At 60.3% G+C, this 18,285-nt stretch overlaps 1 protein-coding gene across 2 annotated transcripts; it reads left to right on the top strand.

Annotated features, from left to right (window-relative positions):
• Nucleotides 1-11,939: 11,939 nt before the first annotated feature.
• On the top strand, nt 11,940-15,403 carry GNG8 (G protein subunit gamma 8). Of its 2 annotated transcripts, none has more exons than XM_044988253.1 (3): nt 11,940-11,990; nt 14,007-14,123; nt 14,553-15,403. In XM_044988253.1, the coding sequence occupies exons 1-3, from the start codon at nt 11,982-11,984 to the stop codon at nt 14,679-14,681; spliced, it is 255 nt and encodes an 84-aa protein (XP_044844188.1). In that variant the 5' UTR covers nt 11,940-11,981; the 3' UTR covers nt 14,682-15,403. The 2 variants fall into 2 exon arrangements, with proteins under 2 accessions (XP_044844188.1, XP_044844189.1); XM_044988254.1 differs by having other exon boundaries at nt 14,007-14,102.
• Nucleotides 15,404-18,285: the final 2,882 nt, after the last annotated feature.

Here is an 18,285-nt window from a genome sequence, read left to right on the forward strand (position 1 = left end):
TATTATGGTAACACACAGAAAGCCCCAATTGAGATCAGGGGCCTGTCGCGCCAGGCGCTGCCCAGACACAGCAACTGAGATCGGGGCCCCGTCACACCAGGCGCTGCCCAGACACGGTAACTGAGATCAGGGCCCCGTCGGGCCGGGCGCTGCCCAGACGCACGGTGACTGAGATCAGCGTCCCATGGGGCCAGGCACTACACACACTAACTGAGATCCAGACCCACCCCATTGCATGCAATGCATGTCTGAGAGTATGCAAACAAGTGGCTTTTGGTGTGGCACAGGGGTGTGTGGTGCTAGATACCCTGGTGTGTCTGGGGAAAGCCGGCCCCAAACCCCAGGCTGGGTCGGCCGTAGCATCCACACACACATGCCCTGTGACTGGCTAGGGCTGGAGAGCTAGTGGATCAGACCTTGGCATTTTATCCACCTTCCCGTGCCTGGCATGGGTCAATCCCCCCATGGCGGCATCATCCCACCCCTGACACCAATAGTGAATTTGGAGGGAGATTCCAGCCTGCAGTCATGTCCATGGGCTGTTTTAAGCTCCAGGCAGTCACTGTTAAAAACGCTCAGCCCAGAGACCCTTATGAAAACCAGATGCGTGAAGCAGCCAGGAAAACGTTCCTGCCTTCCAAATTCTTTCCCTCGGCCCCAGGAACGCCGGCGCTTGGCCCCCGCCCCTCCCCCCGACCCTTGCTCAGCTGAATTATTACGAGCTGTGGACAACACGCACATTCTCCTCCTCGAGCCGTGCTTGGAAGCCAAAGTGTGGAGCCAGTTCTGCTCCCTGCCCCCCGCCACCCTGGCTATGCAAATAGTCTCTGCTCCCCCCAGCTTAGGCTGCTGTCTCCCCCCTCCAAAATCTAAGCTTCCGCGCTCTCTGCACCCCTAGTACGGCGTTGCACCGTCTCTCCTGCTCCTGCACCCCCACACCTGGGGTGGTGTGCTCTCTGCACCTCCAAATCTGGCCTGCTAAGTCCCATGCCCCCTTGCACCCTCTAACCTGAGTGGCAGTGCTCTGCACCCCTCTCCCTCATATCCCAAGCCTAAGATGCTGTGTTTGCTGCACCCCAAAACCTGAGCCACTGAGCCCTTCTCCCCCTGCACCCCCAAACCTGAGCTGCCAAGTGCCTTGTGCATGATACAAATGAGGGGTTCACCTCCCCATGCCTCTCTCTGTGGGTGGGAATGGGACACCCCCACTTGAGGAGGCAGAAGGTTCTCTCTCCCACCATTCTCCCCGGTGTTGCAGGCTAGGATCTGCCTGCCCTCTCCCTGGGTGCTCCATCTCCTCACATGGGGGAGAGGGGAAAGCAGGGAGCATCTGGCTGCCTCCCGTTAGGGGAGCCTGGGGTAGAAATTGGGGGGGGGGATTGATCCAGGGAAGGGGGAGGGGGAGGAATGGGACCACACCCTTTAATTTGTACCATCTGCAAATCACACTGAAACCTGAGCAGAGCGGGTGGAGGGAGGGGGGCTGTTCTGGGAGGGGAGGGTTGGAGGTTGTGGGGTGGGGAATGGGCTGTTGCAGGGCAGGATGTGAATATATTGGGCTCCCCCAAGAGGCGGGAGGGTGGTTGGCTCTGGTGTGGGGGGTAGGTGGCTGGGCTGTGGGAAGGGGCTGGTGTGTAGGAGGCCTGGGGATGTTAGGAGGTGGTGGGGGGGCTGGGCTGTTGGGAAGGGTGGGTTGGGCTCTGCTGGGCAGTGGGGGAGGCTGGGCTGCGGTGGGTGCGCTGGGATCTGGTGGGGGGCTGGGCTCTGCTGGGCAGTGGGGGGGGGTGTGGTGGGGGGCTGGGCTGCGGCAGAGGGGGCCGTGGGGAGGGGCCGGCTGCTCTGGCTGACTGACGCGGCTGGCCCTGCCCTGCGCTGCGCTGGGGTCTAATGCCTGCCAGATGTTAGACAGTGGCCCCCTTTCATGGCCTGCCCCGAGCCAAACCCACCAGCCGCTGGGACTGTGCGCGCTTCACGCTGGGGCGGGGGGAGGTGTGACGGGCCTGTGGGACCCACGATCCCCTCCCCCAACACCCAGCACTGGGGGCGGGGGGGGCTGTGCCAGATCTGTGTGTGCGGGCAGGTGGTGCCCCATTCCTTGCCACCAGATGCCTTGATCCCAAGGCTGGAAGAATCCATTGCAACTGGCTCATCTGACCCCCCTGTGTGGCACAGAACTGCATGAAATAATCCCCGGAGCAGATCCTTTTTGGGGTGGGGGCGGGGAGGAGGGGACCCACGCCTCCTGCAGCCACACCAGATCTTTGTCCCGGCAGAGGCCCAGACCTGGGTGAGCAGGTCTCTGGGGGACTGTTGTGCCATTGCAGGGTTCTCCCAGAAGTGGGGCTGGGAGTCCTTGGGGGGCACATCAGGGCAGTGGGGCTAGACAGTGGAGCTGGCAAAGCACCACTTGCCTCCCAAGGGGCATTGGCACTAGGTGAGGCTGCGGTGCTGCGAGCTGCCTCCAGGCAGTGCCGGTTGGGGAGCGTGATGCTGTGAGCTTCCTCCGGGCAGTGCCAACTGGAGAGCGTGGTGCTGCGAGCTTCCTCCGGGCAGTGTCAGCTGGGGACTGTGGAGCTGCGAGCTTCCTTACAGCAGTGCCCCAGCCACACCTGACGCAAACAGAACAGAGCGAAGCAGCGATTTCGGCGTGAATGCCGGTGTGGGGCTGGGGGCAAAGCCGAGGGAGAGCTGGTCTGGGCTTGGGAGGACGCTAGCACCCCTGTAGCCCTTGCTCCAGCGATTCCCCAGCATCGGGTGTGCTCAGCCCACTGACCCTCTCCCCACACGCGGCTGCGGCAGGAGCCAGGCCCAGCTGGGGAGCTGCTAAACTGCAGGGAACATGAAGCCTGAGTCAGGCAGCACCTTCCCACGGAGCCGCTAAAAATACCTCGCAGGCGGTGGCAGGGACTGAGCGTTGCCAGACTCCCCCAATTCTCCTCCCCACCCAAGCCCCAGATCGCTGCAGGGCAGGGACTGAGCGCTGCTCTCCCGGGAAAGGGGTTCCTCCGCCCTGGCGTGTCCACGCACACCTGCTTCGCTCCTACCCCTCCTGGCACATGGAGCGGATGGCAGGCAGCCGGCCTGAGTCCCAGCTCCCTACACTTGGGGGCAGGGGAAGGGTTAACTCTCTTTGTGTTCCTCACTTTCAGGGCTCTGCCCAGTTCCCGGTCAGGGGTGCACCCCCCATGGCCTGGGGGGCAGGGAATAGCCCCAGCGCAGTGCGCTCTGGCCATGCCCCTAATCCACCCCCTACGCCAGGGGATGGGGAGTGGAGGAGAGTCTCAAGGGGCTGTTTCCAGGGGCTGAGAATGGAGCTCGACCTCCCGCCCCTCACAAGGCGCCTACCCATCCCGCCGTCTGGATCACCCACTGCCGAGAACGGGCTTCTCCCCCGCTGGCTGCAGTGCTGCGAACTTCTCCAGGGCAGTGCCGGCTGAAGCCTGCTGTGCGCCCGCCTTCAGGCACCATAGGGTTAACAAACTACCTTACCCAGATGGGCATGTCCCCCGGGCAATGAGCCAAGCTGGGCCCCCTGCCAGTCGTTCTATCCTGGCCCCTTATAGGGTGTCCAGTGGGCTGGGCTTGAGCACCTAAGGTTCTGCTAATGGAGGGTCAACAAGCCGGGATGGTGGCAGGAGGCAGGATGGGTCCCTATGGGGGGTGATGAACGACCTCATGCCCCTGGCACCCTGGGGTGGGGGAATTGATCAGTTTGGCGTCACGGGGCTAACTTTTCCGGGACGGAACAACTGGACAATATTACAGTGGGGAGGAGGCAATTAATTATGGTGGCATCATGGGGCCGATTAATGAGGCTGGGGCCGCAGGGGGTAATTAGACGGGAGCTGTGCACTATGAGCAGGAGAATGGCCTGGCCTGGGGGCCATGAGCCAGGCTGGGGAGATGGGGGAGAGCAACCCAATCTAAGGGGACAAAGGGGCTGGGCTGGGTTTGGGCCAAGGGGACTGGGGATTCTGGGATAGTCGGGCAGTTCTGCAGCAGAGGGGCCCTGCACACGGCCAGCACCCAGCTGGGGACTCCAGCGTTGCGAGCTTCCCCACAGCAGTGCCCTGCCACTGCCAGCACCCAGCCGGAGACCCCAGTGCTGTGAGATTCCCCTCCGCAGAGCCTGGCCGCTACGGGGTGCTGCTGGGAGGGCTGAAGGTGGTTCATAGATTTTGGGAGGGGGTGTTCTAGTACCACAGCCTGGGCAGAGGAGATGCAAGCGGACAGGATTTTCCCACAATGCACCAGTGCCCAGGCACAGGGCAGGCGTTAGTAGCCAAGGTGGGAATGATGGGATGCATTGGGAAGTGCTGGGAGCTGGCTGGCTCCTCATGTCCGTGCCCTGGGGACATCCCATGAGTTCCAGGTTGGTTCAGACTCACCCATGGGGGTGGGGAGCTAGGGCAGGACACTGGGGTGGGCTGCCTGCCCTGAACTGGATGCTAATCTGGGGGCAGGGGGGAGGGTCTCTCTAGGTCCCACCTGGCTGAATCCACTCAGGCTCCCCCCCTGCAGTGACTAGCACCAGGCTGACAGACTAGAAATCAGCAATGCTGAGAAAGTCTGGGTTGGGTGTGGGGTGGGGGAACTCCTTGTCTAAACAGCTGCCGCGGCCCACTCCAGAGGTGGCTGCATCTCAGTGCTGGGTAAAAACTCACTGTATAAAGAGCCCATGCATCCCACCCCAGAGGCAGCTGCATTTCAGTGCTGGACAGAGAATCCTTGTATGAACAGCGGTCACACTCACTCCAGAGGCAGCTGCATCTCAGTGCCAGGAAAAGGATCCCTGTATAAACAGCTGCCACACCCCTCCCCAGAGGTGGCTGCATCTCAGTGCTGGGTGAACAGGATAGAACAAGAAGCAATGGGCTTAAACTGCAGCAAGGGAGGTTTAGGTTGGACATCAGGAAAAAGTTCCTAACTGTCAGGGTGATTAAGCACTGGAATGAATTGCCTTGGGAGGTTGTGGCATCTCCATCACTGGAGATATGTAAGAGTAGGTTAGATACATGTCTATCAGGGATGGTCTAGACAGTATTTGGTCCTGCCATGATGACCTCTCGAGGTCCCTTCCAGTCCCAGAATCTATGAATCTCTGTATAAAGAGTCCCTGTATCCCATGCCAGAGGACGCTGCATTTAATCACTGGGTGAAGGATCTGCATATAAACAGCTGCTGCACCCAACCCCAGAGGCAGCTTCATTTCAGTGCTGGGTGAATTGATCCCTAAAAGGAGCCCTTTCTCTGTCTCGTTTCCCTCTGGAATGTGCCCGATTCCTTCTCCTTCCCTGCCCGCCCCCCGCCCCCCCTGCTATCGTCCAGATCTTAATGAACCGATTCCACACCCCGGCTTTCCCACCCCTCGCGTCTTCCGGTATCAGAACTGGCTGGTGCTGTCGCCATGGCGACGGTATTGCAAGCGCCTGCCTCTGGATAAGTGGGCGAAGGGACGAGAGGATTATGTTAACCCTTCCGCCGGCTCCTTCCACGCCAGCCCTCCGTGCGAAGGAATCCCAGGGCTGGCCGAGGGATCGAGGGGAAAAGCAAAACCGCCTTCCTGCAGGGCCCGTCTACACTAAGCCAGTAGATGTTGCAACAGTGTTTCTGCAGGGTAACACTATTTGGTCCATGCCACAGGGCTGGGGCCTTTAGTTCAGTCTAGGCCAAGCCACGGATACGAAGCCGCATGTGTTGCGGCAGGTCCCGTCCCCACAATGCACTGCTCTGCACCTGACAATTACCCACAGCTCTCTGCTCCCAGCAGTGGGGGGTTGGCACCACCCACGCCAGGAGAGCGCGGGTTTGCACCCCCCCCCCTTTAGCTCCATGGCTTCAGGAGGCGGCTCTGCCAGCCGGTCCTGTCGCTCCAGGGACAGAGACGCAGCTCTGACTGCCCCGGGTTCAAACGCTGGGGGAGATGGAGTGGGGGGGCGGGGTATCCTCAGCTGGGCAATCCCAGGTCACTGGTGGTGCGGAGGGGCTGAAATGACTCTACCAAGAAACCGGTGTCTGGAATCCCCATCCCTGAGAGATGTAGCTACTATACATGTCAAGTATAGACAAGCTCATAGGGCAGATGCACCCCCAGACGCTGAGCACATGAAAGATGGGTGGTGGTGCTACAACGGGTGGGTGCCCCGAAGAGGGGAAACGTTTGCAGCAAATGCCAACAGTCTCAGGGAAATGCTGCTTGGTTGTTGGGTTTGTTATTGGAACCAGCCTGAGTAGTATGGGCGCAGCATTGCCTTCTGCTGTGAGGAAGCGGAACTGCTATGTGTGTCATAGACCCATCACTGCTGGTGTGGAGTCTCCTTTGGCTTCAAGTGATCTGAGCTGGTGGAGGAGGAAGATTTGGGTTTTACCCCAGCTGCTGCTAGGAAGCGTTAGGAGAAGATGGCTATTAAACAAAAATAGAGAGGAGTTGTTTTACACAGTGTAGAGTTGCGGCTACCTCTGGGGTGAGGCACTGCAGCTGTTTATACAGGGACACCTCATCCAGTGCTGAATTGCAGCTACCTCTGGGATAGGGCACAGCAGCTGTTATATACAGGTACTGTTATATTGCCGGGTACGGAGATGCAGCTGCGTCTGGGGTGGAACACAGCAGCTGTTTATACAGCAACGCCTCCCTCGGCACTGAAATGCAGCCACCTCGGGGGTGGGATGTGATACCCATTTAATGGCAAAACTAAACACCGTTTGGGACAGTGTCACCCAGGCTGAGATGCAGCCAAGATGCCAGGGTTGGTGCTCCAAAAGCTACATGAACTCTCTTTGGCAGTAAGTGGTGACCGGAAACAGTAAAAAGAGCAAATAATTAAATAGCGAGTCCCGGCCTGAGTGGCTGCAAGGTGTCGGGACACACTGCCCTCTGGGGGGCACACGGGGGGCTTGGAGCTTCCGGCTGGTAATTTGGGGGGTTAAGGGGGAGTTGCAGGGGAGGATTCAGCCGGAAAGGTGCTAGATGGAGGCAATCCACGCCCCCCGCCTGCCCCAGGAGGACGGGGAGGTGGGGCCCGGGGAGGGTGCACATGGGAGCTGGTCCATGAACTGGACTGGTCCTGTGGGGCTTATTCGCCCTCATTCTAGCCCTCTGTCTCTGTTGCCCCCCACAGCGACCCGCTCCCTGCCATGCAGCTCCTTTAATGGCCTCGTCTTCCCCCCTCCGGCCGGCCTGAAGGCCCTCGAGTGTGGGGCCAGCTGATTCCAGCCCTCATGCTGGCCCTTTTCCCTTCCCCCACCCTCTCTACTCTTCCCCCCTCCTCCCTTTCCCCTTGCTCCATCCTTCTCTCTCCCCTCCCTTTCCCTGTCCCCTCTCTTTCACCTCCCTCCCCCGGTCTGGAATCCGTGAGGCCCTTCCAGACACTCCGCTGGGATTTGTTGGGGCTAATTTTAGCCCCTCAAGGTCCTTGTGGCTGCCATGGCAGCTGCAGCGGGGCTGGTGCTCAGAGCCGAGCGTGCCGGCCTCCCCCATTACACCAGGGCACAGAGGCATGTGTCCCGGCCAGCTCAGAGCCCTCCCCGAGGGCACGGCTTCCCGCATGGCCGGGCACGGCCCGTGCCGCGATCTCCCGCCTCTCCTTTGCTCCTGTCCCACCTCACCACAATTGCGCGTGCCACGCTCACTGCAGACCGTGCGGGCACACGCGCTGCCACGCCGCGGGTCGAGCCGCGTCTTTGCTGTCACCCCCATTGGGCCCTGAGCCCCCCCGCCCTCCTGCAGCGCGTACACCATTGCACCGCCGGCCACGGCCCTGCACACAGTTCACCTGTGGCGCCTTCCTGCCCACACGGCACGCTCTCGTGAAACACGAGGGCAGCCCCTGGAGCCTGGTCACCTTCTGGCTCATGCTGAAGATCCCAGCGGCTTCTGGGGCTGAGCAGCAGCATCCTCGAGCCCGGCAGGGCCTATACTGATGTCTAAGGCCCTCTGGTCCTGCATGGACCCCCATGCCCTCTCCAGGTGTCAGCTCCATGGGGTGGGAGCGGAGGGCAGGGCAGGAGGAAACCTTCAGCTGGAGAGACCCTGGCACCCTTCCCCATGCACCCACTGCCAGCTCTGGGGTCTGTGGCACGTTCCCAGGCGCTGTACGGATCCCCTGTCCTTCGGTGCCCCCATGTGGGCGATGCCAGAGCTGCACATGGAGAGGACGGCACAGAGTGCAAAGGATCGGACTCGGGGTCCCGGCGCCAGGGATGGGGCGAGACAAAGCAAAGTCATTGCACATAACAGAGAATCAGGGCGCAGGGGCTGGGCAGGGTCCTGGGGGATTCTGGGTAACTGGGAATGGGGCACTGGGGACGGGCAGGGCCCTGGGGGATTCTGGGTAGCTGGGAATGGGGCACTGGGGACAGAGAGGGCCCGGGGGTTTCTGGGTAACTGGGAATGGGGCCCAGGGGCTGGCAGGGCCCCAGGGGATTCTGGGTGCCAGGGAATGCAACTGGAAAGGTCTGGTTGCTCCCCCATCATCTTGTCCAAGTGCAGTTGCAGGTTAGCACCCCCGCCCCCATCTTGGGGAGCTCTTTGGCTCATTCTGGGGAGCCTTCCAGGGTCCATGGCTCGAGAGGCGTCTGGGTAAGGTCTGGAGCCTTTTGACCTGCTGAGGGCGAAGGGGATACGGGCAGCCCATTAGCCACCCACTTACACACAGCCCAGCTTGGGCTGCAGCCCGTCAGCTATTCCCTCCAGGGAACATGCGGACCCCTTGATCTGGGGCTGGAATTGCTCCAGTGGGGAGCTGGGCACAGGCCAATCCCCAGTGACAGAGAGAAGAGCACCCCTAGAATCCTGGGGCCACATTCTCTGTGGGTCAGTGGGGAAGGCAGGGGGAAGGGCACTTCCATGGTGGCCCATGGCATCCCTTGGCACTGGGCCACATGATGGCACAAGGGGCAGAGAACAGACCCTGCGAACTGAGCGTGTGTGAGCATGGGGCCGGCGTGTGTCTGTGCATATGGTGTGTGTGCGCACGAAGGCTTCCGTGCCTGGGTGTCCAGTTGCACCAGTGTGTGTCAGTCCAACCATGGAGGGGGGGTGTGTCTGCATGCACCTGAGTGTGAGTGTATGTCTGTATGTGTGTCCATCCACCCTTCCACGTGCGCCTGTGCAGCTGGCTGTCCGTGTGTGTGCCCCATGGCTGTGGGTCTGTGCCCACATGTCTGTGTCTACCAAGGGGTTGGGGAAGGGTGTTTGCCCTTGGGTCTGTGTGTCCGTCCTGCCGTGTCTGCCCGTCTGTCCAGCCATGAGCCTGCTCACGTCTGTGCGTCCGTTTGTCCTTCCGTGTGTGAGCACGGGGCTCTGGTGCTGGCCCTGCCTTCCCCCACTCCGCCAGCTGCTGCGAGCCACCCTGCTGAGCCGGCGCCCCCCCCGGGGGGCAGGGGGAGGTGACACTCAGAGACGCTCCACACCAGAGGCTGCTGTGCCAGGGGAGCCGTCGCTGCTCACTCCATCCAGAGACAGCGAGAGACCCGGACACTTTGGCAACAGGTAGGAGCTGGCTCTGCACCCCCCCTCCACCCTGCGTCCCCTCCAAAGTGACCCACCCCCTCCTAAACCCCCCTGGGCTGGGGCTCTGGCATGGGGAGTGCTGATCTCCCCTCTGGGCAGCTAGCGCCGAGTTGCAGAAGGCTCCCTGTTAGCTGGAGTGAACCTGGCTGTCCCCTAGGAACTCCTGGGACCCAGCGGGCATGGGTCCCCAGCTGCTCCCCGAGCATCTGATAGCCATGATCCCCATTGGCCAGGGAGCAGCTAAAGCTCCCCCACGCCGCACACTGCTCCGTGCAGTGCCAGCGGGGGCCGGTCTCCCTGCCCTCAGGGGGCAGATGGCAGGCTGGGGTGCAATCATGGCTAAAGGGGCATCTGGTCCTTCTCTGTCCTCTGGTCTCAGAGCCTTTGCCAAGCAAGACTAACTGCCTCCTTCCCAGCATGCAGGTCAGGCTCCTTAGCCCTGTTTCAGGGAGGGGGACTCAGGGACAAAGACAGGAAGGGGTTTGCCCAGGGACCCCCAGCGCGTCAGGACTAGAACCAGGTGCTCTAGCTCCCAAGCCCCCCAGCTCTGGCCCCTAGACTCCATTCTGCTCCCAGAGCTGGGGCTAGAACCCAGCAGTCCTGATGCCCAGGTCCCTCACCTAATCTCTAGACCGGCCTTCTCTCCCGCTGCTGACAGGGGTCAGCCTGAGAATAAAGTATCAACCTCTGTGCCCAAATCTCTGCCCATTCTTAGAACCGAGCAATCTTGCCCAGATACAATAGAGATGGCACTTATGTAAGAAGATAGATAGATAGATAGATAGAGGGGGTGTATGGGGATGGATAGATAGATAGATAGATAGATAGATAGATAGATAGACAGAGGGGGTGTATGGGAATAGATAGATAGATAGATAGATAGATAGATAGATAGATAGATAGATAGATAGAGGGGGTGTATGGGGATGGATAGATAGATAGATAGATAGATAGATAGATGGGGTGTATGGGGATGGATAGATAGATAGAGGGGGTGTATGGGGATAGATTAGATAGATAGATAGAGTATATGGGGATAGATTGATCGATCTATCCCCAGAAGTTCTGAAAACTCTTTATCCCCAGCTCACCTTTGTTTCCAAGAGCTGCCGCCGAGTAAACCAAATCACTGGTGAAGGTGAGTTCTAAGCCGGTCCGGATCCGTGCTGCAGGCCCTAAAACAGAGTGAGATTCCCGAATGGGTTTTGCAGGCTCAGCAGCTTCTGATCCATTTGGGTCAGCCCCAGAACCAGCCCCAGCCCCGGACTCTCCTGAGGCAGAGGGGACCTGTGTTCCACTGGCTCTGGGGTCTCAACTCACCACACTGGAATTGAGTGATCCAAGGATGCAGGAGATTTGATTTGTAATAACCCCCCATTCCCCCTCTTTCCTGCCCCATCTCTGCCCTCCCACCACAGACATGCCAGTGTCCCTGCGGGTGGCAGCGCAGAGCCAGCTGTGCCATGCATTGGCCTGGCTTCCCGGGCAAGAGCTCTGTGGCTGGTGACCCTGCCAGAGGAGGCATGAGTCCAGCTGGATGTGCAGATCTGGAAGGAAGGAGGGCGTTTGTGCCTCCAGCAACTGATAGGGGTCAGATTCCAGGTCCCTGCAGCGGGGGACAGATCTGGAACTGAAAAACAAAGCAGCTGAGGCCCAGCCCCTCTGTTATTACCTGCTGAGAGCAGGGACCAGCATCTCCCCTAGCAGCAGCTGCGAAGCTAGGGAGGGCCTGGGGCAGTGAGAGGAATGTAGCTGGCACTTCAGGGCACCTGGGACATCTCCTCAGCAGGGGAATGTGTCTGCACGTGCCCACCCGTGCACGCTCACCGTTTGCAACCCCCCCTGCATGCACACGCACACTCGTGTCCATCCATGAACACAGGTGGAAGTCTTTGCACTCTCATATGCACACTTCAGCACACACGTACCTTCCCCATAGCCTTGTCCACACAGGCACATGCCCATAAGCCCATGTCCTCACATGCCCTTTCACACATACACATGTGTGCAAATCCTTGCCCTCCCATGTGCACACTCATGCACTCCCATGCCCGCATCCCCACAAGCACAAATGTCCGCAAGAACCTGCGCCCGGGCACACACACCCATTCAGACAAGCATGCAGGCATTCATACACTAACACATGCCCTGGCGCTAACTTGCACGTGGATGCACGTCCGTGTGCCAGCGCACGCCAGCAACACGTATGTTTAGCTTTCCTGTTTCACGTGTAGGTGGCCTTCCTTGCTGGGGCGGGGAGCCTTAGGCTAGGCTGATTGGGGAAGCAGCCACAGCTGGGCCATGCCCCAATCAGGCCACAGCTGGCCCTTATAAGAGAGAGAGGGGCCTGGCTGCTGGGAAGCTTAGGGTGCCTAGAGTGAGACAGGGCTGGGGAGCTCCAGGTTGGCAACTCCCCAGGCTGCAGGGCCTTGTCCAAGGCCCTATAGAGGCACTGGGTTGCAGAGAGATGCAGCAGGTACAACCCCCCCTTGCCTATGATGAGTGGCTGACACTGCAGCCTGCCCCAGGGCGCGGGGGCTAGTTGGTGACTGGCAGTAGCCTATGACTGAGGTGAGGTGGGGGCTCCCCAGGGAGGGGAGACCCTGAGAGTGAGGGGTTACTGCCAGGGGGCAGCACCCCAGATAACAGGGCACCAGAGTCCAGGGGGGATGTGGGGGCCCAGCGGCAGGGGGCCTGCAGGGGGCGCTCCGGTGGCTGAATGAGCTAATTCCTGAGATGACCAGTGGGAGGCGCCGCTGGGTGAGTCCCACATGCTTACAACCCTGCAGGCTCATAGGGCCCTGCAAATGAGATGCCCAGACAGCTCCCCCGGTGTTTTCTGTGCAGAAGAACTGGATCAGGATGGGGGGCCTTTACAGCAGGACAAAGCAGGCGGATTTGACTTGAATCATCACTCCCAAACTCTAACTGACCCCTCTGAAAAGCTTCTCTGCTTCTCACTAACCTCCCAGTCACCCCCTTCCCTAGTATTTTAACAACTGCCTCTGCCCGAGGGGTCCTGGTGGGCCCCCATTCCTGATGGAGACTGTCACCCCAATATTCCTAACCTGATGGGTGGGACCTTCCCCGGCGGAGCCATCTTCGTGGGATTTTACAGACCGGATCAGCACCTAGAACCGCCAAGTTTCGCAGTGTTTCAGGCTTCCCTCCACCCCCGGTCCCCGCACAGCTAAGGGTGGGTTGGGTAAAGGCTGCCGGCACCATCCCTTTAAAGGCCCTGCCCCGGGCTCCTAGCCATGCAGTGCCCCCTGCGGTGCCTTCCCTGTGCCAGCCCCGGGACCAGGTGACCTTTCCCTGCACCTGACTGGGCAATTAGCCGGCTGCTTTGAGCATCGCTGATCAGGAGCCTCCTGCGGGCAGGGCTGGATGGGAGGGGGATGCTGCTGAGCGGCCCTAATTAACCAGGCCTCCCAGATACGTCTCCCCCTCTTCCCGGAGTGTGGCTAATTTCCCTTCCTTGGATCAAGTCTGAGGCGGTGGGTTCCCCGCGGTCCCCAGCACAGCCGGCCTTCAGCTGCAGCCCCCCCTCCTGGCCCAGCGGCTCCACTGAGCTGCCTTTAAAGTTTAGCTCCGTGCTGGGGGGAGAGGCATGGCTAGAGCAGAGGGGTTGGGGTGGGGGGCAGGGTGAGCTCATAGGCACATGCAAACCTACCCGCATGCACATACATGTACTCTGCGTCCTTCCCCAGACGGGAAGACGAGCCCTGTGCAGCTCGACAGCGTGTATGCTCTGTAACTGAGATCCCCACAGGGTGACCAGATGTCCCTATTTTATAGGGACAGTCCTGATATTTGGGGCTTTTTCTTCCATAGGTGCCTATTACCCCCCCCATCCCGATTTTTCCCACTTGCTGTCTGGTCACCCTAGATCCCCATCAATGCCTCACATAGGTGCCACTCAGCGAGGATGAGCTTTGCCTCCGACCAAGTGGGTATTCACCCACGAAAGCTCGTGCTCCAATACGTCTGTTAGTCTATAAGGTGCCACAGGACTCTTTGCTGCTTTTACAGATCCAGACTAACACGGCTCCCCCTCTGATACTCAGCACGGATGATTCTGTCATTCCTGATCAGGAGCCGTGCTGGAGCCAGCACCTGGAGGGGAAGGGCCCCGTATCCCATTGCCTGCCCGCCCGAGCCAGCCAGTCCCCACCGCCCTGGGGCTGGATCAGAGCTGGCACCCCCTATAGATGAGTAGGGTGACCAGATCTCCTGATTTTTGAGGGACAGTCCTGATATTTGGGCCTTAGTGTTATATAGGTGCCTATTACCGCCCCCCACCCCCATCCCGATTTTTCATACTTGCTGTCTGGTCACCCTATAGACAAGGGAGCTGGGAGGGGCAGGCTTGGCCCTGGGCTCGGGGAGTCGTGTCCCGATGGTGACAGCAGCCCGTGACGAGTTACATCTGCTCTCTCTGCCCCCCCACCTTCCCCTTACTCCCCCCGCTCCACTCGACCCTCCCCACCGGCTCCCTGCAGGGCAAGCGCCTGGCTGGGGAACCATGTCCAATAACATGGCCAAGATCGCTGAGGCCCGCAAGACGGTGGAGCAGCTCAAGCTGGAGGTGAACATCGACCGCATGAAGGTGTGACTCCCCCCACATACACACGCCACTGTCTCCACTGCTGTGGAAGCTCCACCCCTAATGCCATCCCCTCTGCATGATGGCTGTGTGGGGAGCTCCTGGCTATGCCAGCCCCAGCCTCTCCCAGCAGGGGGCGCTGTGGGGAGTGGGGCAGGAGCTGGTCGGTGGGGGGAACTCCTGGATACTCCAGCCCCAGTCTCTCCCAGCAGGGGGCGCTGTGGGGAGTGGGGCAGGAGCTGGCCGGGGGGGGGGGAACTCCTGGATACTCCAGCCCCAGTCTCTCCCAGCAGGGGGCGCTGTGGGGAATGGGGCAGAAGCTGGCTGGGGGGGGAGCACTGGCTGGGAGATCGCCCAGTGGCTCTGTTGCCAGCAGAGGGTGCTCTCCCTGGGCTCCAGCTGGCGTGTTTAACCCTTTCCTCCCCATGGCAGGTGTCAAAGGCGGCGGCGGATTTGCTGGCCTACTGTGAGGCGCACGCCAAAGAGGACCCACTGGTGACCCCGGTGCCCTCCTCGGAGAACCCCTTCCGTGAAAAGCGGCTCTTCTGCATCGTGCTGTGAGCCCTGCGGCCAGCGACTCAGCGCCCCTGCCCCCCCCCCGGGTGCCGCTTCAGAGCAGCACCGCTAGCTTTAGTGTAGGGGAGCGGAGAGTGGGTCAGAGACCGGCAGGGGGAGACACTGGGGCTGCACACCTTGACTGACCTGGGGACTCTGCTTCACCTTTCCTCCTCTCCCCGCCCCCCCGCACTTAACATGATCTCTGTGGATTCACCCTTGGCTGCTGTTTTCAAGGTCAATAAACATACTGCTGAGTTTCCCTCCCTCTGCCCCTGCCTGTTCATTGCGTCCCCAGCCCCTGTCCCCACACCCCCAGCTCCTATCCCTCCCACTGCCCCGTGGTCACTGAGCCCCCAGGTCCCATCCCCCCTGCTGCTGCTACCTGGTCACTCAGCCCCCAGGTTCTGTCCCCCCCCCGAGTCCACTCCTAGGGTTCATCTGCCCCCACCCAGTCACAGGGCCCCCAAGCCCTGAATCCCCAGGTCCTGTCTCCCCACCCCCGCTGTCCCCATCCAGTCACGAAGCCCCGAGGGCCCGTCTCCCAGGGGGATGGGGGATGCCTAGAGTGGCTGACAGATATTCAGGGACTCAGTCCCCTCCTATGTAGCAGGCTCTGTGGCACCGTGGCCCTCAGTGGGGGGAGATGAGGCTGTGTCCCCATTGCCCAGGCCCCCACGGAGGTGTTTGCTCCCCGCCGGGCAAGCGAGTGCTGTGGCTGTGAGGCCGTGGGGTGCCATGTGTCTATGAACAGGGGAGGAGTGGGGCGGGGGGGAGGGGCCAGAATCCGGCATGCTGCCCCTCCCCTGTTATAACGGGGTGACATCCAGGGCTGTGGGAAGAGATTGGAGTTACTGGCTCAGCCCCATAGGCAGGACCCAGCTCAGAATGACTCTGGGTTAATGTGCCTGCCATACAGCAGGGGCTGGAGCCACTGGCTGCACTGGGAGCTGTTACACACACACATGCACAACATCCACACATATGCATGCCTGGTTGCGCACACCTGTGCACACACGTATGCACATGGATGAACATACATGCATGCACAGGCATGTGTGCATGTACACACCTACACACAAGCCTGGATGAACAGGGATGCAAACACAGACACATGCCTGTCTACACATGGATGCACAGATGCATGCATGGATGCACACGCATACCTACCGACACATGCACACAGTGGCATTGGAACACGTTTAATGGCGGGGGTGCTGAAAGCCAGCGCCCTTACCTCTCTCCACGGCCCCCTCCCTGCTGGGGCTGGGAGCAGGGCCATGTCTCTAAGGGGGGGACAGACGACTGGGATGGGGTAAGGGGGCCAAGGCTGGGGCCACACCCATCTCTAGCGAGGATACACCTGAAATGGGGAGGACCCACAGAGGTTGGGGTGCTAATGGGTAATGACTTGGAGGACTGGCCGGATCGCACTCAGAGTGCCCTGGTCCTTACTCGGAGCCAGAGCCAGCGAGGGACATGGGACCTCCCAAAGGGGGGACCAAAGCACCGAGGGTGGGGCTTGACAGGGCTGGGCTGGAGCCTCCGTCCCAAGGTGGGGAAACCGAGGCACTGCCAACCGGGGCTGTATATTCGAACCCAGCAGCTGAATTCCAGACGGAGCTGCGGGAGGATCCCTCCTTAGAGAAGCTGAGGGCCCTGGCTGGCCACAGCAGTGCAGGGTCCCAGGGGGAGGACCGCCGGGAGAGATTCCTGTGGGAGAAGGGATTCCTGTTCTGGGAATGGGCTGGTTTGGGGCAAACGGAACCATGGAAAGCCAGGAGGCAGGGAGTGGCCCCCGAGGTACCACCGCAGACTGTTGTACTTGGCCCACGATATTCCCCTGTCAGGGCATCCGGCGCACCAGGCAGAGGCTGCTGCAGAACTTTTACTGGCCCGGGATCTTTGACGCTGTCCAACAGTATTGCAGGTCCTGTGACTCCTGCAGAGGGTGAGGAAGGCCCGGGATAAGTGTAAAGCAGCTCTGAGACCTTTGCCCAACATAGAGGAGCCTTTCCAGAAGGTGGCCATGGACATAGTGGGGCCCCTCAGCAGGGCGACCTGGTCGGGAAAGAAATACATCCTGGTGGTGGTAGATTTCTCTACTCGCTACCCCAAGGCAGTGGCCTTGTCCTCTATTGAGGGGGAGACAGTGGCTGACGCACTACTGACCATTTTCAGCGGAGTGGGGTTCCCCAAAGGGGTCCTTACAGACCAGGGTCCATCTTCATGTCAACCCTGCTCCAGTGCTTGTGGGAGACGTGTGGGGTCTGGCACACCTGGGCCTCGGCGTACCACCCTCAGTCCACCGGGCTGGTGGGGAGGTTCAATGGGACCCTAAAGATGATGCTGAAAACATTTATGGACCAGCATCTGCAGGACTGGCACAAGTATTTACCCGCCTGCTGTTTGCATACAAGGAAGTACCCCAGGGTTTTCCCCGTTTGAGGTGCTGTATGAGAGGAGAGTGAGGGGACCCCTGGACTGGATGAGGGATGAGTGGGAGGGGAAGGCCTCTCCCAATGGAGAATCAGTGGTGGAGTATGTACCGACCTTCTGGGAAAAGCTCGCAGAGCTCATGGGCTTGGCCAGGGGAAACTTAGCCAGGGCACAAAGGAAGCAGAAGGTCTGGTACGACCACTCAGCACGTGCCCGCTCCTATGCTACCGGGGACCAGGTGATGCTTCTCATTCCCGTGAGGAGGAACAAGCTGCCTGGGACGGCCCCTTCAGGGTCATCAGACAGGTAAACGAGGTGAACTATGTCGTGGAACTGTCCAGCTGGGCACACAGCCACTGGGTGTATCATGTCAACATGATGAAGCCGTACTGGGACAGGGAGAAGTTGGTGCTGGCTGGGTGTGGGCAGTGGGAGGAGAAGGGGTGGGTCTCCCACCTGAGCTGGGGCTGACCCCTCACTGGAATCAATTCCCCTCTCAGACCAGCTAACTCCTGTCCGGCAGGCTGAGATCATAGAGGTGCTGCATTCATACCAGCAGCTGATCTCCAACAGGCCTGGGCTCACTAACCTGGCTGTTAACCGGGTGGAGACGGGAGCCAACCTTCCCATCAGGTGCTCAGGGTCACTGGGAAAACAGCCCAGGACCTGGTGAGAGAGGTGAGAGACATGCTGGCTTTAGGGGTGATCCAGCCGCCCTCCAGCCCCTGGGCCTCACCCGTGGTGCTGGTCCCCGAGAAGGACGGGTCGATCCGGTTCTGTGTGGACTATGGGGAGCTCAGTGCCATCACCATGTCTGATGCCTACCCCATGCCTAGGACTGACGAGATCCTAGATAAGTTGGGGGGGGCGCCCAGTACCTCACTACTATGGATCTCACCAAAGGCTACTGGCAGGTGCCTTTGGACCCGGAGGCCAGGGCGAAGTCTGTCTTCACCACCCCAATAGGGCTCTTTGAGTTCCTGGTCCTGCCTTTTGGCCTCAAGGGGGCGCCTGCCACCTTCCAGCGCCTGGTGGATCAGTTACCGAGGGGGATGCAGGACTTTCATCTAGTGTATATTGACAATATTTGTGTCTTTAGCCAGACCTGGGAGGAACATGTGCCCCAGGTGGAGAGGGTGCTGGGGCACCTCCAGGACGCAGGACTGACCGT

This window comes from Mauremys mutica, chromosome 15 (genome assembly GCF_020497125.1).
Source record: "Mauremys mutica isolate MM-2020 ecotype Southern chromosome 15, ASM2049712v1, whole genome shotgun sequence".
Lineage (NCBI taxonomy): Eukaryota > Metazoa > Chordata > Testudines > Geoemydidae > Mauremys > Mauremys mutica.

What these genes read in the sequence shown, in the direction of transcription:
- GNG8 (XM_044988253.1), top strand. An exon ending in TGAACATCGACCGCATGAAG is followed by an intron (nt 14,124 to 14,552) that starts GTGTGACTCCCC and finishes TCCCCATGGCAG; the next exon opens with GTGTCAAAGGCGGCGGCGGA.